Source organism: Sesamum indicum, linkage group LG9 (genome assembly GCF_000512975.1).
Source record: "Sesamum indicum cultivar Zhongzhi No. 13 linkage group LG9, S_indicum_v1.0, whole genome shotgun sequence".
Classification (NCBI taxonomy): domain Eukaryota; kingdom Viridiplantae; phylum Streptophyta; class Magnoliopsida; order Lamiales; family Pedaliaceae; genus Sesamum; species Sesamum indicum.
Window position 1 is genome coordinate 5,575,464 of NC_026153.1, and position 23,977 is coordinate 5,599,440.

At 34.6% G+C, this 23,977-nt stretch overlaps 2 protein-coding genes and 2 non-coding genes across 9 annotated transcripts; all 4 read right to left on the minus strand.

Moving 5' to 3' along the window:
* On the minus strand, positions 2,448–11,344 carry LOC105170727 (protein-tyrosine sulfotransferase). Of its 6 annotated transcripts, none has more exons than XR_848516.2 (14): positions 11,060–11,343; positions 10,803–10,902; positions 10,081–10,252; positions 9,858–9,929; positions 8,509–8,797; positions 7,407–7,547; positions 5,315–5,419; positions 5,071–5,215; positions 4,610–4,656; positions 4,457–4,525; positions 4,230–4,349; positions 3,980–4,114; positions 3,081–3,163; positions 2,448–2,976 (listed from the first exon to the last, which is right to left on the minus strand). XR_848516.2 is itself a non-coding variant. In XM_011091622.2 (14 exons), exons 2-14 carry the CDS (start codon positions 10,858–10,860, stop codon positions 2,933–2,935), a joined length of 1,485 nt encoding a protein of 494 aa, XP_011089924.1. In that variant the 5' UTR covers positions 10,861–10,902; positions 11,060–11,343; the 3' UTR covers positions 2,448–2,932. The 6 variants fall into 6 exon arrangements, 5 of the variants coding, with proteins under 5 accessions (XP_011089924.1, XP_011089923.1, XP_011089922.1 ...); XM_011091622.2 differs by having other exon boundaries at positions 3,081–3,168; XM_011091621.2 differs by having other exon boundaries at positions 2,448–3,168; positions 9,876–9,929; positions 11,060–11,344.
* Positions 12,630–12,703, minus strand: TRNAN-GUU. The gene has a single exon. It is a non-coding gene; the product is annotated as a tRNA-Asn (tRNA).
* TRNAN-GUU lies at positions 12,925–12,998 on the minus strand. The gene has a single exon. It is a non-coding gene; the product is annotated as a tRNA-Asn (tRNA).
* On the minus strand, positions 13,947–23,377 carry LOC105170729 (protein ENHANCED DISEASE RESISTANCE 2). The gene is made up of 21 exons (XM_011091624.2): positions 22,884–23,377; positions 21,405–21,479; positions 21,224–21,277; positions 21,081–21,146; positions 20,953–21,008; positions 20,604–20,728; positions 20,487–20,533; positions 20,321–20,418; positions 19,337–19,432; positions 19,190–19,254; positions 19,035–19,106; positions 18,519–18,665; positions 17,671–17,978; positions 17,136–17,199; positions 16,826–17,001; positions 16,274–16,375; positions 16,094–16,144; positions 15,871–16,014; positions 15,226–15,321; positions 14,503–14,604; positions 13,947–14,321 (listed from the first exon to the last, which is right to left on the minus strand). Exons 1-21 carry the CDS (start codon positions 23,037–23,039, stop codon positions 14,229–14,231), a joined length of 2,193 nt encoding a protein of 730 aa, XP_011089926.1. The 5' UTR covers positions 23,040–23,377; the 3' UTR covers positions 13,947–14,228.

The window sequence follows — 23,977 nt, forward strand, 5'->3', positions numbered from 1 at the left end:
GGAAAGAGAACGTTTAGTTTTGTATGGGAGGTGGTAGTTATTGGGTGCGGTGCTGGTGCAGGGGGGATAACGTGCGTCTTCAGCATGATGTGATTTTTGGAGGGAATCGATGATGAAGATGGTATTATTGGTGCGGGGAGGACCCATTTGGTTTAAAATGCTGTTGGGTGATGATTGATTGAGAAACCGAAGGGTCCACATAGAGTGATGGACCGTGCGTGTTTGTGTGACTTGTGAGCAAAGCCAAATTTCTGTGTATTTTTGACATTTGCCCCCCTTTTTCTTTTTTTCACTTTTTTATATTAAATAAAAACTTTTTATTAGTTTGAATTCAATTATTATTACACGTCACAACATATTTGAAGACCGTAAAATTGTTTATAATAGTATATATAATTATTTATTAATATAATTTTTATATTGACAGAGAGAATTGATCATATAATTATTTAATTGAAAATTATTCATTCTTACCCATTGAACGTACTTTGCGTGGCTTTGTTCAAGTCTTGAAAAAACATGTTATAGGGCTGGCATGGGACTGGAAATTTGGTGGTGTGATGGATCTCTCATGATTTATTGGTTTGAAATTAATGATCACCAAGCAAAGTTGGCAAATCATCACAACTAATTGATACCAAATGTCTTTCACTCTACTATCTTCTGTTTCACTAAAGCTATCAACTAAAGATTTTCATTTAAATTTGATACAAATTTTATAATACAATTTATTCTTTATTACGATATAGATTAATACTTCAAAATTATGATTGTTTTATTATAATTTAAATCAATCAAACATTTTTTTACACGTATGGATGATATGAAGGGTCATGAAATAATATCAAAATTGGGAGACTAATCTTATATTATTTTGGTCCCTCAATTGCTAAGTTTGAAGGATTTTGGGAAAAGGCTATTTTGAGAAATCATATGATAACAAAATTTATTAGAAGTAACATGAACGTCTTCTAAAGTTTATACTTTTAAAGTGATATTTTAAACATAATATATCTATAACTAACTAAACAATGATATTTTCTTCTTATTCTTTTAAATAATTATATGGACTTTCGTCATATTAAACAAAATAAACATCACCTAAAAAATGATAATATTTACCATGTAATTATCATATACTGGAAAGTATGATACGGGTAAGAATGATGTATCATTTGCATGCAGTCCCTACAGATAACGCAGAAGATTACAACAAAATATCTGAAAGGAGTGGAGTGGGAATGGGTGCGGGTGCGGGTGTGGGTGGGATGGAAATTCCTCCACACTCACATATTTGTGAAAAATAAACAGGAATCTATGGGAAGCCAAACACCACCTAAAATCCCAACACCTCACATGCCAATAAGGGATGGGCCTTTGTGCATTATTGCAACAAGAAAATTGTTATATTGTTTTGAATCATTTCTAGTCCTCACTCTTTTTCTTGCTTCATTTGTGTGTCTCAGTCAACCACTAATTGCCTTCATTTTTGTTCATATATTACCATTCTCTTTATTTGCTAACAAAACTCAAATTTCTATCACCGACAATATATTGGATGCATTATGAAATAGAAGTAATCGCCTTATAATATTTGATGCAGCAAAAATTGTGTTTGATTTACTAATATATTGGTAGGACTATAGTGACTGAACTAGCAATGTCCTCATGGATTTTAGCGAAAGTAACATTTAGCGATTAAGTTGAATTGAATTTTACATCATAAAAGCCTAGGTAAAATCTAAGTTTATAACATCTTTTCGATGTTAAAAATTGAAAAATTAAGCCCCTTTCCATTCATTTCTGACTTCCTCAATGCAGAGCATCGTATGTAGTTGCTGGCATTTGCTTTTTTATTTTCTCTTGGATTTGAGGGCTGAAATTTTATAATCCACAAAATAATTCATCATCATGCTTGTTGATTTTTTCAACTTCTAAACATTGCCTTTTAAACTCATTATAATTCAGGTCACTTGGTAAAACTAATTCTTTAATACACAATATATGCATCATGTATGACACTATAGATGTAAATGAAAATATATAGTTGTACTCTATATAATTCAAACTACTTTGAAATCAAACAATCATACCTGTGACCAAGCAATTCAATTGGTTCTCCAATATGACCCTATTGATCTATCTCTTCTTCTTTTCTTTTTCTTTTCTTTTTTAAATAAAATTAAGAAAGTAGGGATGACACTCTAAAACATGTCAAAAGCCATTATGTATTCACTTGTGTGGAGAAAATCAATACACAAGTCAAGATATGCGTTTTAATCCCAACAAACGTCAGTAAGGATTTTATTATGAGTGTGCACATTTGATCTAAATCACAGGGCTACAACGTTTGGTGGTCGATAAGGCAATTGTAGTAAGAGAAATGCCAGGATCAAACTTGATCCCAACCCAAATCTTCTCTAGTGTGTTCTTTTCATCAAGTTTAACACAAACTCTAAATCAACAACATCAAACTATGTCAAATTGCTTTGCTATATGTGATCTCTAAAACTATTTACTTGCAGGAATATAGTTTTACTACCCTGTATGCGGCTCCACATGTCACTACAACTATTTGCAGAAATGACTCACACAAGAGGAATCCAACAAAACAAGACTATTCTTTTTCCTATGATGATAAAAATGTTGCACCAAATCAATTTCTTACAATCAACAACCCCTCGTGGCAAAAATCATTGAGATCACACATGAATAGCATGTCAAAAGTGTCCTCGCTGGTAAAGAATTTTACTGATGCTCCTGGTTGGGATACCAAATCTGTATTCCAATTTAAAGGGGCTAGTACTAGCTCTGCATTTTCGACGCCTAAACTGGAAAAACTTGCTACCTTCATATATGTTTTTGGACGTGTTTGGGTAGAATGAGTGAGTGGAGTCTCAGCAGAGCAGTCCAGCATCGTAGCTCATGAGGCTCAGTTATCTCTTGAATTTATGCACCTTCTACAATGACATTCCTCTGTGGTTGTGAATTTATACATATGTGATAAAACACAGACAATTTAGTTTTTGATTGTCTTCTTGCGTTTGGGAAAACAGAGATGTAGAGAAGCAAGAAGAGACCAGTGGTGGCTACGGAGAGGGATTTCCAATAATGGGGACTGCAGCTGTTGGAATATGTGCTGTTAGGGAGGGTGCTGCTCGGCCTGTCCTGCAATCAGTAGCATTAAAAGGAGGATTATCTAGAGACATGCTTTGATGTCTTTCAAAGAGCGGCAACAAGAGAACTAAAATAAATATCATTGACCAGGTTCGACATGTTAATCACCTACACCAACCAATCATGAAGTAAATTTTTATTCTAAGTTTAATGACAAGTGGATTAACAGCTTTAAACTAAGAATGGAAAACACAACCAGAGTGTGTGTGAAGTTCTAGTATCCACTGTTTTAAGAAACGTTGAAATGTGGCTAGTTATAGCTAACTAATTCATTTGGAGAAAATTTGAAAGTCGAAGTGCTCAACACTTGAATTGACACATAACTCGGGGTATGAGATCTAAAAGTTTAGACAAGCAGTAATGTGCTTGAACTTTCTAATTAAGCAGTTATGCTACTATGTTTAACATGGTAAGAAAAGACAAAAGCAACTTCCCGAATTCGAGAAAAAACTGAATTTGAACTATCTACTGCAAACACAATCCTTATTTTATAGGATGGAAAGAGGGTTGATAGCCAACAAGACAGAATTGATTGTCTATAATCAAGAAACACAAACTCCACTAGGTCGCACAGTATATGTTATGAGAGAGTCCGAATGAACTGGCCCTAGTTCAGGGAACACAACTGTCCTGATCATCTTGATTAAATGTTCTGTCATTTTTCCAACTCTAAGAAGTATTCTATTAAAAATTACATGACTGCAGCTTTGCGTACGAAGCTCCAAAAATTGTACAGGCCCAAACATGCAATAAGATAAAATTTAAGTCTGGATATAAGTTACAGGAAGACATGTGAACTTACAGCATAAACTACACTCTGCATTGCATGTTCCTGTTGCTTCTTGAATATGTTTTTAGCATAAGTATAGAGCTCCATGTCTAGGCTGTTCAGTGATGCAATCTCCTGGATAATTGGTTCAGGAACCTGGTGGCGAGCCTGAAAATACTCAAAGGTAGCAATATTAGCAGTGATGAGAGCATAATCATAACGAGCCAATAATTGCCCAGCAAATTCATTGTCTGGACCAGATACCAATTTAAGATATGCATACATCTTTCGTAAAATTTGCTGGAGAAATTTGCTTCAGAGAATTAATACGCCGCTGTGCTTGGGCTTTCCGTAAGGTTGAAATACAGGACGCATATGCTTCCATAAGTTTAGCAGCAGTCGACTGATAAAAGAGGGACCTTACTTTAAAAAAATGAAGCAAATAGAGGACATAGGCAAGAAGGCAACATCAAGTATATATATAAAAATAAGAGAATGTCGTGGGCAAACATTTTCACGTGATGCTTCATCCTTGTTAATTGATGAAACGTTCTTCAGCATTTGATAAGTGTTTTTCCCCTGTAATTTAGCAAAACAAGGCACTCTCTTTCACGTAATTCCGTTGTCAAGTCACATTAAGATGAAATCTTATCAGCTTCTTACTTGATAATTCGCATCAGATCTCATAACGGTGTGCAAGGAACTCTTTTCTGCAAACATACAGCACATGGTCAAGGAAAATTATTACTTCCATCGCATTTAAGGTTATGCGTATTGAAATTCAAGATGAATTACTTCAAAACTGAGTTCTGTCCTCAGAACTAGCAGGCAGAAGCAATTTAAGGATAGTAACTAGAATCATGCAAAGAAGTAAACTGAATATGAAATAATCCAGCAAATTATGGAAAGACTCATGGTGAGATATACTAAATAGTTGCCTAACAACTAAGATGTCGAAGAAAACATACGATTTTTCAGATAAAGCAAAATAATACTGTAATGTTGTAATATCAAACTAATTGACACCCAGAATTCATCAATTCCCAAACCTGTAGAGATAATTTCTGAATGTCTTACTAGTTTAAATAAATAAAGAGACAGACTAATTACTTTACATTACTAACCTAAGTCATCAGTACCCACATCCGTACTGGAGCTTGAGGTAGTGTGCTTAGATATCACCTGCTCACCTACCACATTGGCAAACATGGTGGCTGATCCTCTATGGTTCTCAGTAAGTCCAACATAAAGCATATTGTCCAACCTCTTCTGCAACATTTACAATGATCTACCATGATTCAAGGCAAAATGAAGATGGAGATGCACATAATTAAGATTGGCATGCTTAGGGAGACTTTCTCCAGCTACCTTGGCAACTTCAAGAACATATCCACCAAGGGTCTGATATCTAAGTACACAATGGCGCACTTCATGGGATTCCGCAAAATAGGAGTAGTTCGTGAGACCTGCAATCTGAGAATTTGGAGACTAAAAAGTTCACATTACAGATATAAGGTCTGAGAAAAGATAGAAGATAAAAAAGAAATGCATTCGTACTATCATTTCCAGAATTAGTTGTTTTATATGTAACCAATACGTAATTTTGATCCCTTTGGATCTAGATTTACAATTCTAGAATTGGAGAATAAGATAATATTTTCTGCTGATATAAAGTGCTCAAAATATCTTCTTTAGATCACTTGTCTCCTAACTTTATACAATAATTCCGTGCCCCCTAATATTGCTTGTGAATATTTTCTCCTAATAATGTCCCAACTTCAACCCCGGATCACATACCACCCAATCTTATCAGTATTTCTTGTAATCAGTGGACGACTTACTAATCTCACAAGATGCATGTTGGGGTTTGATTGATTGATTACTTGTGCATCAGTCATCTTCTGAAATGCATACTTTATCTTATTCCCAGAGGTCTGAACATGTAACTCATTCCACATTCCTTCTCGCATGATATTTGTGACACTACCATATCACATAAGTATGACTCCGGCTGTGAAACCCCCAAAATCTGGAAAAAGCATCATAGTCAAACTTTCGGTTAGGAATTGCAACGTCTTCAGAGGCTACTCCACCTCAGAGAAACTACAGTTCTCACTTTTATGCAGCTGTGTTCCATACTAGTGATATTCTCAAAAGCTATGACCCCCCCTCCAATACTCTAGGTTCATAAAGTTGCTTACATGTAGTGGATGACAATATGTGGCTATATGCTAACTGACCTATTCCTTTCTCCAACAACTTATCTATGGAGATGCAAATATGATTACCTTTAGCAAGGATATTGGCTCATCCATATCTTGAAGCATTAACACTGAAACACCCAAGTATTCTCCTATGTTTGTTGACTTTGCTCCAAATTTCAATGCAGCTGATTCCAAGTTAATAGAGCACCGAGAAAGAGAAAATATAATGAGAAGCTTTTTGTGTTTCGATTGAATCTATTCCATGCTCAGTAAAAACCCAGGCAATCCGACAAAGGAGCAAGTCAATGAAACTAGTTGTGTATTTTGCAAGAGAAGGTAATCACTCTCAGAACAAACTTTCCAGAGTCTGCTCAGATATTTTGATTCTAAATGAGCTTTAAGGTGAGATCTACTATCTCCACTCATTCATTTATTTCTAAGAAAATGTCTGAGTGCATTCAACTGCCACCTATCGTCATTCATAAGGGGAGTAACCTCCGAATGATGCCTCCAGATAATTTCCTTTTCAAGTTACTCATGATCAAGATGGGAAAGTTGAGGATCTATAGCATGGTTTGCAAATCACTTTATTGTTGTATTCAACAAGCAAAGAATAACACAGCGACATATTTTGCAGGACATTTTGAAGTCCTGCAGATCCAAGATTCCATTGCTGTAAGCAGAGCATCATAAACATACAAGTACTAACAAAATCATAAAGACAGTAATTGCTGAAAACAAACAGAGCGGGCGTTAGCAACCGTTTGAAATCAGCACTTATATTTATTGCAGAAAATAAATTAAAAATAGTGTTTTTTATACAGTTTTTGAACGGTTCAAATTAACTAGGTTTAATCCAAAAGTTACAAGCAACTTCTACACCTTATTTGTAACATTGTAAATATTAAGCCATTTCCCCAAACACTCCAACTTCAACTTTTTTTCCACTTTTCACCTTTGTTTTCAAACACCCTCACTACGTGTATTACCTTTGTTTTCAAACACACTCACTACGTGTAACTTACAACATTCTCTATAACATACTCTCACAATAAACGTAGAAGCTATTACAAACACTCCGATAGTAAAGATAGCTGACAGAAGTCATAAATATAATTTTTGTTCTTCATTCTTCTTAAAGAAAAGCAAAAAAAGCGTTAGCAAAGGATCTATTCTTAAAGCATGCCTTTGCAACACCAGATATAATATTGAAACAATCATGGAAAATAAGAATCACTTAAAGGACCCTACAATACCTGGAAGGTGGCCCCATTGTGGATAATATCCCGAGCAATAGAGTCATTAATGTACTCATGTAGAGGCATCAATATGTCTTCCATATCATATGGGTTACTGGCTTCTAAATGAGATTGCCCTCTAAGTTTCCTAGCATCCCTCTGGCACAAGATATCGAACTGATTGTAAGATAGTATATCTAATACACAGACAAAGACCATGCAGTGATGTCAATATTCCAGAGTGAGAGGGCAGAAGAAGATTTCAAATCTTAACTACTACGATACAAATTGGTGTTTGTAATAACAATCTTATTTTCCACCTACAACCGTAACCATATAGGAACAGCCGTCCATCACGAACTACATAATTCAAAGAATTATTTCAATCAAAAGTCGCAGAGATATGATCAATATTAACATGACAAAATTCAGCATTCAATAAAAGGAATAGAGAAATTGTGAGGAAACATATGAAATCATACTATTATTAATGCTTGAAGCTTGAAGCACAAATAGGGGGCACCTGATGAACTCTAGGAAATAAATTCACCTTAAATTTCCAAACAATTTATAATAAGTCTGACATAAGGTAGCATACCATTTCATCTATAAAACCACATTGCCTGATGGAAGGGGAACTGTTTAAAAAAGGATGCAGTTCGAGTAACATCACAGGAGTATCTATTCAAGCATCATATAGTCATCTAATTTGTCTTCATAATACTAGAATTAGGAATATAGAAATGGATAGATAATCATGAAGTACAGCATCGATGGTGATAAAATAGGCTCTTATTCTGGAAGAGCCATTACATGATCAACCAAAAATCAGAAAATGTCTAACGAAACCACAAACTGGAAATATATAACGAGGTTAAAGAGAAGTAGAATCTCCAAAAAGCACACTAAAGAAGAATGGAAAAGCACAATTCACATAATGCAGATTGTTACTGATTAAGGTCTGACATTTGTATAATTGCCCTTGTTAGTATACAGATTAGGAAAAATGGCAATAATAATATGTCACAGCCAAATGTTGGAATTCATATGCATCAGTTTGTTCCACAAGCATTTGAATAGAGATATCACATGAGAAAATCACTGAAATTGTTGGGCATACTCGAGCAAATAGATCTTCTATCATCCAAGGAACCAAATATTTCCATGGCCAGACATCCATTGTGCTCACTATAGATGCGTTACGGCGCTTGTATTGGGCCATTCTTGCCACAGATGTTAAGTTAGGATGAACCAAAAACCTAGCAGCAACTTCAACTGAAAATTCGTAGGTGCTAAACACACGATCAATGGGGTCTCTAAGTATTGTCACCACTGAAGTCTTCTCACTGGGAAGTTTGGAGATCATGCTATAATCGTCATGGGTACTTAGTAACCGGCAGTGTGGTTTTCTGAGCAAAAGAGAAAATAACATATTTTAGACAGCTCCAGAAAAATTCACAGAAATAGCTATTCTACCGTCCATTTTGCCTATATATTATAGTTACAGATAGCACATAGTGCACACTTATTGACGATTAAAAGAGGACAGAACTGAAAGCAAACATGTTGAATGAATAATGAAGTAACAACAGGAAAGAACTAGAACAATGAGATTATATGTGGCCATTTGATCAGTTTTTATCATTTTTCTCTATCCTTTTTTGACACAAAAAGGTAATATTAATAATACAATAGTTACAGCAATTGGTAACTTCTCCATTGACCTCAAGTAACTAGTTCGCAAACAAGTTAACCTCAATTTTAAAAACTCAATAACTAATTCCAAACAAGTTGTTAACCCTAATTCCTCAAATGCAAAGAAGTATAGTAATCACTAAAATGCTAAACCGCAATAGACTGCAGCCGAGCATATTCAAACTTTTGGATAATTTTCCTATTTTTCTCATATGGTAATAGCCACCCATCACTAGACTTTGGAGCTTTTTTCTGCCAAAAAATATTTGGCAACAACTGAATATTCGATTATCAGTACCCAAGTACGCATATGTATCTGCAACCATCGATATATGCTCCTTATAACATGACCTCAAATTGTTTCTAAAGTATGTATATGCAAACACACACCAATGGAGTGAACTCATCAAGATTGATATCTGCTATGGGCAGAACCTGAAAATTGGCTACTGGGATCAGTAACTCTCATAACTATGTCATGCCTCTAAATTATAAACATTTACGCCTTATATGTGTTTCCTTTTGCATTATCATAAAGATGTTTCTAGGGTGGAACTCACTGCATAACATTTTGTAATTTAAGAAAATAAATTGATATTATTATCTTTTTGTTCTTTATTCAAGCTATGTTTGTCAACCTGACAAGCCTATCTTCGTCGATGTTTTGAATATTTGAGTGGAGTCAAAACAGGAAAAGTCACACACAAAGCAAAGAAAAAAAACACATTGATAGAAGACTTCTCATGCAGTAACAGTCTAGACAATTATAAATACCTTGGATTTAATCTTAACTTATCATAGGACCGTGGACATTCCTGGGATTTTGAGTACAACTTCTTCAAGAAACTGCGACAAATGAGGAAAAAAAGAAGAAAAGCAACAAAGGGATTGGTAGGTACATGTAATAAAGTATATTATAATAATTCCATGTGTGAGGTTTTGTTTCCTCTCTTTGAGGGTGACAGGTTTACCACAAGTTTTGTAATATCAAAGTTACCAATAGAAGTATGTGCGTCCTCCTGTTCGAGGTATGTGTAGGAAGAAGAGCAAGTCCCTCAATGCATGCTTATCATCTTTAACTTCAGAAACAAGGGAAGAGGATGCCCACTTCTTGACGGCATATTCACATTGCATATAATTTCTGGAAAATGCCTTTATTGGTACAGGAACTGAGAAGAGGAACCAAACGATCAAATGCCATAAAAAGCAATTTGCCATCTTGGTTGTACAAAGACATGCAGAAACAAGCACAAACCCATAATCTATCATATACAGATGTCAAACTTGTCTTTTAGAATATTGTACCCCTGCTCCATACATAAATCACCAAAAATATCCTTCCCATGGTGAAGCATTAGTGCATGCAAATAAGGTAGAAAATATCACATAGTATGCAAAGAATGCTTGTATGTAAGTCATTAATTAGTCCTTCCCACTTACCTTGCAATCCACTTCATCATTGATATCACTAAATAAAGCTACTACAATACTAATCAGCAGTCAACCTTAAACAAAATTCTCCTCTCTTTATCCCCTTGCCAACAATGGAATTGAATGCAAAGAGAGAAACTTCCACAAGTAAAAAAAATTCACCTAGTAGCCTAAAGCAGAAAGAGCACTAATCATGAATGGTACATAAATTCTTAATGTCAAAAAGCAAAAAGAAAAAGAAAAAGAAAAAGAAAAACTAAAACTGACCCTTCTCAAAAGGAAACGTACCAGATAGAAGCAGCACGAATATCAGCCCCAACTTTAAACAGAGTATCATGCACCTCATTCCCACCTCTCCTATCAAAAATCAGCCAAAACAACCGCCAGACTGGAAATGGCAAAATAGAATCCTCGTCACTATCAATCCACAAAATTCAAGCGTTCACAACATTTCAGTCGTCTGAATAGCATGAACCGTAAAATCCCATTTATGGAACAGAAATGCATAAGAAAAACCAGTTAGATACTAAAAACATATGGCTTACATGAACAGAGTATCGAAACCTCGTGCTCATAAATTCCTCCAAACCGTGCCGGACGCACTACACGATCAGACGAAGGGGGTCCGCCGCCCCTTTCTCTCCGTTCACCTTCTCCGATCAGCGAGGTTTCCAGGCCTAACACTCTAGAACTCCGATCTAGTTTCGGCCAAATCACCAAAAAATTGTAAATTATTTCACAGTTCATGGGATTTGAGGAGAGAAACCATAAATGATTTTTTATCAATTAAATTTTATTTCAATAAATTTGACAAAGCTTTTACAAATTTCAACCGGACAAGAAAATTCTTACTCAAATTAATTAATTATATAATAAATATAAAACATTTTATAAATATTTTTAAGTATGTAATAAATATATTATATAATATAATTTATTTGAATTTAATTAAATTCAATTTGAATTATTTTTTTTTTATCACCACAAGTGTTTATATGAGTCTATCAATTGTTTTATATTAGTTACTTGATTGGAGTATAATTTAGACATTGACCGATTCAATCAAATTTGATTTTATTAAAAAACACTCATAATCAAATGGACGTTAATGGTTGATATGACAAGTGTTTATAAGAATAATTAGTATTTTACACATATTATATAATTAGTGTATAGTTCAATCAATTTTAATTTGTATAAGAATATTTTTTATTATCAAATTGTCCTTTGAATTTATACCATGACAAGTGTTGGTACACTCCAATAAGTATTTTTATGGTTGATATACAATCAAATGTGCAATTTAGACATTAGTCGATTCAGCAAAATTTAATTTGAATAAAAAATTTAAATAGACTTAAATTAAGTGGATCGAATGTAAATAACAACAATGTGCTATAAACACATCACATGACAAGTATTTTACGAATTAAACATTATTTTTGCACTTACTATGAAGTTAATGCACAATTCCAACGTTGGTTGACTCCGCAAAGCTGATTTGAATGGAAAAAAATTGATTATTATCAAATTGACAAAAATAAAGTGAATTGAATGTAAATGACAAAATTGTCCTAAATTATATAGTTTAGAGCCTGATAAGATTCAATGAAATCTGATTTAAATAAAAAAAATTTAAATTTCCTTTTTGCCAAATGGACGTTATAAAGTTGACAAAATGCAAAAGACAAAATTATCCTAGCAAAAAATGTATAAAAAAGGTATTAAAAAATTGCAAATTCGTTTTTAAAAATAAAAATTGATTAACCCAACATATTTAGAAAAGATCAATTTTAAACATATAAATATTAAAAAATATGATTCTATATTAATGTTGAGAGAGATAAATCTTAACAATAGTGAGTTATTATTCTAATTTACAGTAAGTATTTATTTATTTTAGTAGTAGTTGTTAATTAGTTATAAAATTTTGATACTGTTAATTCCGTATATTAAGTATTATAACTATCAGTAATTAAAATTATAGTATAATTATGTCGATTTACTTAAAAAAATAGAAATATAGAACAAAAACTTGGGTTGAGATAGTTGGAAACTTGGAGTGATGATACCATATTTATTTATGTATTTTCTTTTTCAAAAGAAGAATATGGGCGCTAGAAGGAGGGCTTGAACCTCCGACCTTGTGGTTAACAGCCACACGCTCTAACCAACTGAGCTATTCCAGCTTCTTGGTCTATGTATTATTCTGTATCTTCTGTGTACCGCACAGACTGTGAAACCACATCACCATCATCCATCTCTTCATTTGATAGAGGATTTTAGATCCGAATTCCAAATATATGGATATTTTTCTACTGAACAAAAACTTGGGTTGAGATAGTTGGAAACTTGGAGTGATGATACCATATTTATTTATGTATTTTCTTTTTCAAAAGAAGAATATGGGCGCTAGAAGGAGGGCTTGAACCTCCGACCTTGTGGTTAACAGCCACACGCTCTAACCAACTGAGCTATTCCAGCTTCTTGGTCTATGTATTATTCTGTATCTTCTGTGTACCGCACAGACTGTGAAACCACATCACCATCATCCATCTCTTCATTTGATAGAGGATTTTAGATCCGAATTCCAAATATATGGATATTTTTCTACTTCCATAGCAATTTCAATTTATTTTGTATTTTTTATATTTTAATATTTACCTTTGAATTTATTAATGCATTTAATGAATATTTAAAATTCAAGGACACGTTTAGTTGGTAAGAAATGCCATCCTTTTAAAAAATTTAATCACAGGGTCTCATATTTATTTGTAGTATTATCTTAACTTTGAGAAAGAAAATATATTCTTGAAATTAAGACATCTTGCACAAAAAATCTCGAAATATGAATCTGGATATCTTGTTGGGATTTGTAGTCCTTTCCCTTGGAAATATGTCATAAAACCAATTGTTGATGTTGCGGAGGTTGATTGAATCTTCTATTTCATATCTTATTACATCTTTTATTTTATTTAAGTAAAAAAAAATTTCACCTCGACTTAGTCCCTTTGTACACTTTGATGCAAATTGCTAATAAGAAAAACGATAGTATACAAAATAAAATAGAAAAAGTCGTAGTTAAATAAAATAAAAAAGATGTTTGAGATAGAAGTTTCAATTTCTTTTTTTGAGAGGGGATAGAAGATTCAACTTCTGATAGTAGGAACGTTGTTGATTACGAGTCTTCAACTTACAATATTTGATCTCACATGGCCCCTCCTAACATCGACTGACAGTCGAGACTTAACTCAAAAGTGCATGAGCAAGACTGCCTCCTACCATCTTGTGTCCCTCCAATCCCTTTTATGTTTTCATCTATAACTCAATTGGACACAAAAGAGCAAAAACGTCTTCCCCATAAATATTTACACCCCAACTATGTTCTTCTCCCAACAAACACAATACACGAAGTTTGCAACCATATCAAACTAAGGAAAAATTGTGTGGCAAATTGTATTCGAATAGGCGTAATAATAAATGTCAGTATTTTATATGCTGAGAATTTATGTACATCTCAATCAGTATCACAGCAAAGCAAAGCACATTAGGCTACTGATTCCACTTGATTGAATAAAAGAATTGTAACTAGGCAGAAGACCATGTGCAATCATATTTCATTACTCACACATCCTATGCTTTATAACGCACCTTTTGTTCGTGGTTGTGGTTTCAGCTATTGTTAGAGTAAACAATCGATTTGCTTAGACTGGATTATGGTTTTACTAGTACCGATTTAGAGACATCCAGGTGGTTCAGACGACAGGTTCCAATAAGATATTCGGGTAGCTCTTCTGGTGTATTAGCCTGCATAGCCAAGCCCTATTGTGAGAATCGCAACGACCATATTGTGATTTCAGATGCAGTATATCCAACAGGAAAAAAAGTAGAGAGAGATTTTACAATGCATTTTAATTGAATAGACTCATTGTCAGTAAGTAGTTTAAGAAAGCATCTTAAAAACAGATTTTGTAGGGAACATAGTTACCTGTACTAAGAATGCCATCTCAATAACCAGATTGTTAAGGTAACCCAGAACGAGGCTGACCACCCCCCTTGCAACAGTTGATGAGCCAATATCGATCCCAAGCTGTGGATAATGTAAATAATGATGAGTGAGTTCCATATCATGCTTTATATATTCAGATAAAGGTTTATACTGGCTCAACGTGTCAGCTTAAATCATCAGAAAAGAATGAATAAGAAAGTAATGTCGCCGTGTTCTTTCTCTAACATGGCCCAAATTCTTATTTACTCATTAGGTAGATTTTATAGTAACAGATATAGCTGTTTGAAAAGCAGTAGCCAATTGATTAATCCATTAAAATTTAAAAGGATGCCAGGGGGAATCCTACAATTAACATATGGTTGGTAAAAGTAATATATTATACACTATCCGAGGAAAACAATAAACCATATGTATGGTACTATGAATTTAGTTCTGACAAAAAAGCTCGAAGTCTATCTCCCATAATGGAAATCAATGGAAATTGGCACATGTCCTTTATCTGGTGCTCTAGAAATTTAATTTGAGAAGTCAAATCAGAAACTTTTAATTTGGAAAAAAAAAAAAAAAACCACAATCCTTCACCTTTAATTTGATCAATCGTCTAGTACAAGAAAATGTAACAGCATCAAGAACTGTAAAAATGCAAGGGAAATTGAATAACAAAATAAGCCCTAGAGAGGAAGTTACTCTTCAATATGATACCTCCAGGTAGTTTTTCCCATGAAAATAGTTAATTTCTAATGCTTGACCGACCAGGCATGCCTTTTTCCCAACACTCTGCTTCACTATCCACGAACCCTGAGGCACAGATTGTATTGATATCAAGCTTCAAATTCACATGATGCCAAGTAATTCATACAATTTTCCAAATTTGCTCAATCAAGAATAAAAATGATGACATGAAAAGAAATTATAAGATAATCAAGGATATTATATTAATGAGTGGTGTAATTAGGAACTTGAGCACTGAGATGTTAACAAAATTCCGCTTGTCTCAAGCATATTAGTACTTCAATCAAGGAAGATGCAATGGGTGTATGTAGCAAGAAACAAAATGCGGGTAATGATCTTCAGTCTAAATCAAGCTGATGGTTACACCATCAGTACAATATTCATATGTCAAATAAACCAAAGTTTTAAGTCACATCATAATATATCAACTCAAAATCAAAGGGAATTCCAGAGAGCTCATTATTTCAATGAGAACAGCTGCAGAGGGATGAAAAGGGAAATATAACTAGTGGGCATGACATCCAAAAGCAAGAGCAAACTGGTGGCCCATATGTGAAACATAATGATCAAAACAGATGAAAAAGAAGATTGACAAAACACAATTACTGTACTGACCTTAGATATATACGGTATAAGCTTGAACCTTGAATTTCTATAAGCATCATCTCCTTTGACAAAGCTCTCAAGCAAGGGAGCATCTTCTATAGGAGTACTCATCATATAGTATAACGCAAGGTTATACGTTGTTGAGCCTGGTACCTAATTCAATCAGACAGAAAATAAGCAATAGATGAACCCCAAAAGAAATTGCTCAAAATGAAAACAAGACCCATCTTACCTGTATGTTCACAATAAAGAAGAACTCTGGACCCCCCTTGGCCGCATATTTCTGCATAATAAATATAACAACTTCTTGTTCAGCTTTAGATCAGTAAGCAATTTCTATAAGTTAATTGTGCAAAAGTAAATGAGTACAGAGTATAGACAAACTCAGTTCCAGAGGTAATGATTACAAAACCTGAACTATGCCCCCAGGCCGTCCCCCAAGATCATCTTCTCTCTTGTCAGATCTCAACCAGTCAGCACCTACCATTTCCATCAATGTGCCTTTTGCCTTAATCTGGAACAGAAAGCATATGAATGAATCCTCACGCTTGGGGCTAAACTAAATGCAGCATATTTTCTTTAGAAAATACTTAGGCCCTTTCCGTTTGCTACTAGAGTTGCAAATTTGCAACTCCAATAATAATTTTGCTACTTAAGGTTGCTTGATTTGAATTACAAAAATTAGAAAAGACTTGCTCAGAAGTAAGAATTGCAATGGGTCAGAATTTCAAAAAAAGTAAACATCATATATATCTTTTATCTTGCTATACAACCTTCCATGAAATATTATGGTATTTTTTCTGTTTTCGGGCTTTAAGAAACAGCCTTGATGACATATGTCATACTGAGACTACAAAATGTTGTTTTGTTTATTGGAATTAAAAAAAAAATAGGCAGTATTACCACTATCTGGAGATGAAATAGACAGTTACATTTCACACTCAAACTTTAAAAGGGAAACTACCTTCTTTCTGTCATCCAAATAAGTCTTTCCACGAATAAGAAATGTCGAGGGGTCTGTTTCTGTCCAACTGCAGAGCAAATTACAGGTTGGATCCTTTGGAAGAGTGCATCCGTATTTGCATGACAGACTGTCTTCCCTTGCCATCTCATGCAAGTCGACATAACCCTTCTTCTGAACTGCAGCATCAACATCTCAAACCATTAGAAGTTCTGGAACCCAGAATACATTATCATCACTTGATAGCAAATGGGAAAAGCTAGGAGAAAATGTTAATACACACAATTGTATATACAAATTTCAGTCAATATACCTGCAAGTTCATGCAGCCTTTTCACAAAGACAGCAGCAGTCGACAGTTTGGGTTGGCGTGCATCCTGAAATACTTGATTCATAAGGGATGAACTGAAAAATGACAAGAATGCATCGCCAGAGCAGAGATAAAAACAAACTGCTAAAAGAACCTAGAAGGACAGAGAACACAAAGATAAGATATGCTCTTCCTCTGAAAAGAGTAAAATAGCAGCCCTGTGTTCGAAGACAAGTTATGCTCTTTCCATGGAGAATATAAGCCTGATGTCCAGCAAAGTGAAATCTTCCAGTTAAGGGGTGGATTATTTTAAGCTCACATGTTAAACCCAAAATTGGAAATGCATGATTAAAGATTTCATACAGAATTGCTTGTGCCTTAATCAGCTCCCAGTCATGTCATTTCTAGGTGGGCTGTCAGATCTGAACTGAAACAAATTGCTAGCATCTATGTTAATAATGCCACTCGTCACCAGTTATAGTCATGCCCTTAGGAATTGTCCTTTCATGTAACAATATCAGAAAGTGACAACTAGTACCTGAGAATAAACTTCTGAACCGAAGTCAGAAGGCCAACCATTTTCTGATTGATCATAATCCAGTGGCTCTGAGACATCAAAGAATTCATCTGATGCATCATGTAATCCCACAAGACTGGAGCGTTCAGAGGGTGTTTTAACTGTTTCTTCCTCCACATCCTCCCAATTTTGTCCATTTTCCACTCTAGTTTGAACTTCAACTTTCAGCTCCTTTTTACATTGCTGTATGCTATTATTGCTCATTAGCTCACCTGATGAGAAATCAGGTGATGAACAATCTACTTTTGCTTTAAACAGCTCCCGCAAGGCTACAAAGAGAGCAGTAAAATTAATCAATTCCAAGAAAAATTATATTATCCAAGTACATGAATCAATAAATACAAGGGTCAATCAAACACCCTCATGCTGCTTACCGTTTCAAAAGAAGTCTCACTTTAATCATCTAAGTTTAAATTTCAACAGACTTACACTCCAATCTTTTTTATTTTCTCATGATTTGGTCCTTTCGCTATTACCAAAAGGACTACAGTAAGCATACATATGGAATATTTTAATGTAATCAAGTTCCTCTAAAGACATGAACACATCTTTTCATGAATTTACTGCAAGCCCTTGAACATTTTATGCAAACGCCCTCAAGCAAGCAAAGATATTGAATATTGATGGGCATTTCCATCCATTTATAAAGACAGAAAAAAAAAAAGGAAAGAAAAATCTGGAGAAATTGGGAGTTGAAACTTTATCAACTAAATTGAGATACTTTACCAATCTTCGTGCCCAGTAATCTGATTTGTGAATAACTAACAAATGTATAGGTTAAAGTGGGGAGAAATAGGTATGGAGCAAACCAGCAAGTCTCCCTAGCATGCTTATTGTTATTGATCTGGCTGAGGATGTCTGTAAATAAGATCTCCAAAATTTCCAATCGATAGCAAGCATGTGCTTCACTACAGAACGCTTTCCTTGATTCACGGGAGATATAACATATCCACCACCTGTGAACCAGTCATCCAACTTCAATCATAAAGCACTCTAGATTGTCACATGAGGTTAAAAAAGGGGAAGATGAAATACTAGAAGCTCATACACAAGCGAGACAACAGAGAAGAAAGATAAAAGTGGAATCATGTCATAATATGATAATAAAGTGGGCAATCGACGCCAGCAAACGTAAGTTCTATGTACTTGGACATTAACCCTAATGCAACACAGTTTTGCTCCTCTGCATGCAGGGTGCAAAGACCCAGAGAAATTTTTGCCACATTTCATGCCAACATACCCGCATGAATCCTGGCAATATCTTATTGCTAGAAAGTATGATACAATTAAAGCCCATTACTTTCATATGTAAAAGCATACATTACTTTTAAGGCAGGCGCGTACATAACCCCTTTTAGGCGGACACTTCTGATGAAACACAGAATGGTACAGAATCACTGCAAATAAATAAATAAAATAAAGTTATTTTTAGATCAATTATACTGAAATGCAGCCTATTTGGGGGCATTAAAAGTATTACCATATGTACCATCATCCTCCCTTCTCCAATAGCGCCGTAACAGAAGATCCCTTCGTTTCATACCCCTGCAACATGCTAACATATTAACACTTGAAGCAAAAAAGTAAAGGAAAAAAATAATAACAGAGACAAGGTGTGTATCAGGACCAAGGAAGCCAATGACGATAGAGGATCTTGTGAACTATATCAGTGTGACCATCAAGATGTTCAATCACAGAACCCTTGTAGAAACAGAAGTCCCACCTGCAGTAAGATAAACATCTATTTTTATACAAAACAATGTATAGCAACTGGATCCAAAAGCTTGACAAGTATATGCCTCCATCTTCACCAAACAAATGCTGGCATCATTCTCAACTAGATTATAGAGGTTATCCTGAGTAAGCACACTGACTTCCCGAACAAAGTCATTGATTTCCTTCAAGAAAGCACAAAATATATGCTATTTCCCAAACAAAAGAATCAAAACGGCAACTTAGTGGTTGCTAATTCAAAGATTCTTTTGCTACTTAGAGCTTCACTAGGAACGTAATTTGTATGTCAGGATATCATGTTTGGTGAAAATTCCTGGAAAAGGCAACTCCTCAAAATGATTTTCTCTTACCAAATTTCAGTGTCGAAACAAGAAAGAAACCAAATACATAGATACAAAGGATAAAACAACGAACAAAGTCTTCACAAGAAAGATATGTGCTATACAATGATGTAGCATGATGGAGATGCCTTCTTTCTTTATACAAGGGGCAAATGTTCTTGGAACAGAAAGGTATATGTGGTTGCATGTTCATGGTAAACTTAGAAAGGGAAACTCCTATTATCAACAATAGCTAAAGGTGATTCAGACACTGGATTAGCAACAATTGCACACTGAACCCTATTTCCTTTTGTCTGCCATAAACACCAAAAAATACATCCTTCTGTTTGATACTCAATATAGTAGAGAGATCATGCATTACAAATTTTAAATTTATAGAAGCTATAAGTAGAGATATGATATCTGATATACAAATCTTAATCTGGACTGGATTTATGAGAAAATAATCAATCATATATCCAGAGTACCCCCAAAAGTTTTTCTTTTTTTTTAACTCAACTCTGGCTGAAACATTATTTGATATTATCATAACTTACTCTGATCTTGAAGGACCAAGAGACATGAGTGTTTGGAAAATAGCCTCTGAAGTTCCATCAACTACACCAACGGCCATTATTGCGGGATGATCATCCCACTGCAGACATGGAAACTTCCATATGAGGCTTTGAGGGCTTCAATGTATCATTAAGCTGATCGACGTACCTTTCCATGATGTTCTTTATCTTTAGCTTCCTTAAATAATCGGAGACCTGCATATTTTTTTTTATCAGACATGGCATTTAGCCATTTAGCAAGATAGAGAATGAACTTAACCCATACCATTCCGGCAACCAAAGATTTTCCAAGGTGATGGTGCAACAACATCAGATGTCATTGCATCACTGACTGAGGATGAGTAGGCAGTCCAGTCAATGGAATGAGAATGCTTACTGGAACAGTTTAGCCTATAGAAAACAGAAGAAAGTTGAGTATTACTCTTGTGTGAGCATAATGGAATAATTCAGAACAAGTTATCGACATTACTGAAAACCTTCAGCAAGCTGACTCCCTATCCCTAGTAGAAGATTGATTCAAGCATGTACAACCAACTCCACATAACAATTGATCAGAGCATATTTATCTTGAAGGTGTTTTGTCAATTCAATGCATAAGATGTAAAATTGCTTACCTCAATGACTCTGGTTCACGTGTGGCAAACTCAAAATCTCCTTGATTCTGGTTTGGCTGCATATAATGGAAACATCAGTCTCCAGCCTAATAATTATCTAGCAACATAGCAGAAAGAGCAGTTTCAACCTTTAAAGCTGATTCCTGGAAGGACTGAATCCATTTTGCAGCTTCTTCAGGGCTGTTTGCTCCCAGCTATAGAATGCAACATTTTTAATTATATGTTGAATTAAAAGAAAAAGTAACAAATTTAGAAGAGAACAATTCTACACCTTCAGTTGATCGTTGTGATTAGAAGTGTTATAAAGAGTAAAAATGAAAATGACCTGCAAGTTGCAAAATGGAAGAAAAAACAGTGCATTCAGTTTTATTTGAAGGAATCCAAACTTAGTTATAGGGTATAGTGTATATACAAACTGGAAATTTCAACGAACAGTGTCTCAGTGTTCATACCTTCCTGTGAATGCTCTCTCTCCCATTGTCAGTCACCCTTATGCACGAATCAATAATTGCACTTCTAACAGGATCCTGACAGAACAAATTGCATGTGAGTTTTCAGATAAGACATGATCAAGCAATTGTTTACTATCAATGGAGTTATCAGTGTTAAATACACAAAAGGCTAGCATATATAGGAAACTCAGGACTTCACTATTACATTGACGCTTCTAGTTTAGTGGTTACTTCATCAAAATCAACTGTTAAGAACTTTATAGCATGCAGCTTTTGATTTATCAATTTTCTAGTAGAGGACAAGCCAAAGGAATGATGGACAGAAATATAGCACAGATTCACAAAACATCTGGCAGCAACAGTCCACAACTATGCATATCAATTGCTTGAATGTTTTCTATATACATAAGCACATCCATACTTTCCTAACATACAGGAGGGAATATTTGGCTGTCGAAATGAATGCAAAGGAGAAACTTCAGAGATCACAAGAATGGTTCATGAATTTACTAAGCACCAACTATATCCACAAATCACCAGTTACTGCTTCCTTGAGTGAATTCAGAGAAAATACAAGATTAATCAAAACTTTTTTTAGTGCATTTCTTCAATCTTGCAATAAAATTTTCCGCATGCATAGATTTCAACTAGTTACAGTTCTAACCATCACATATACAAGGTTCTCATAAGCCAACAAAAAGCAACAAATTCAACCAAAAACACAACCACCAAACCAGCGCAGTTTTTTTGTGACACGAACTTGATAAAATTTCTTGCAAACTAAAACTTCACTCATAAAAAGTAACTGCAAAGAAAAAGTGAGGAACTTGCAGAATAGGTAAAACTGCACAAAGTGTTTGCAACTGAGATAAATATTACAAAAGAGAAAAATCGACCGAAAGAAGCACAATCGAATTCAGAATCATCTATAAGAAGCAGAAAAGAATCACCTATGTTAAATCCTAGACCATCCAAACCATTCAAAGGAATCCAAAACTTCCTGAACCACATTTAAAATGTTTCTTCAACATCATCAGACTCAAAATAACAGTGAGGTGCCTGCACATACTACACTCGTATGCATCAATAGACTTGTTAAATCGATACTTAACCACAAATATAAGAGATGCATATATTTCATATTTTCTCCGAATGTAGTTAGACATGAACGTGCTTACATTATTGATGTATGTGGAAACCTGCCAAAAGTTATCTAATGATCAATACAAAGTACACAACTCTGTTCTGGGAAATTCAACAGGCAAAAAAACCAAATCCATCAGATATACTGACTTATTCTAGTGAACCTTCGATTCCTACATTAGATGGGGCAAGAGTAGCACAGTATAATCAAGCACAAGGGCAGGCAGACAGTAACTTCAACTCGCAACAAAAGCAAAAAACCAATCAAATCACATAGTTCTACTCTGCATTTAACCATGTAAAATAGGCCGAAAGGACTGAGAAACCGAAGTAAACCTCGTGAGGGGAAAGTGGGACAGATTTGAAACTCTTGAGTAAGTGATCTTGAAGAACAAAGTAGCGTTTCCTTGAATACTGAAGCCCAATCCGATTGGAGCGTATCAAATACAACCACCCCTCCATTCTTCCACCATCACTCTGTGAAACCCCCATTTTCACCACCACCACCAATTATCAACAGCCCACCTCCCAATCTCCTCCAAAAATTCAAAAAGGAAAATTAAGGAAAAAATGTCAGAGTTCTAAGTCAGAAAATAACAGTGCAACACACACACAGAGTAGCAGTTGCTCTGTGTATGTTTATGTGGGTGCAAATGAATCTACAGAGAAGCTATATTTTTTTCTTGATTTCAATGCGTTTGATGGGTAGGAAAAGGAGCGTGAAAAAGAGAGGAGGGTGTCTGTGTCTGTGTCTGTCTTCTTTTGCTTTTGAGTTTTGATTTTCACTCACTCTCTCTCTCTGTTGGTTGGATGTTTGTTTTTACTCTCTGTTAAAGCAACAGAAATTGGTGCTAACTGCAAATGTGAGACAAAAGCTTCGCACTGCACTGAAGCCTAATCATTTGACACCTGAATTGACTTAATTGCCCTTTCCTCTTTCCTTAAGTTTCAATTTACACCACCCTCTTTTTCCCTCCTTTTTTATATAAATAAATTATTAAAAAAATTATACGTTAATCAATAGTGAAATTTTTTAGTATTTGAAATTAAAAACAAAAGATAGTTAGAAGTGTTTCGAGAACAACTTAATATTTATAATTTTATAAAAAAATTACGAAAATTAGTAATAAGCTATTTATAGCTCTCGAAATCTTAATCAAATAATACAGACAAACATCACGTATTGATTATAGATGAGGGTTTAAGCAACTTATAAATTTTAAATCGGCGTTATTCTATTAAGGCGTCTTTTTATGATAAAATTTTGAAGCTAATGCATACACAAATGCAGATCGGAATACATCGTGCAATAAAACATTGATAGAATCGCAAATTTCATTATTTGGTTCAAAAAACGACACAAAATGTAAGGAAAAATATTCATTGACAAGCGACCAAACATACTTGAAAAATCCAATAACAATATAATC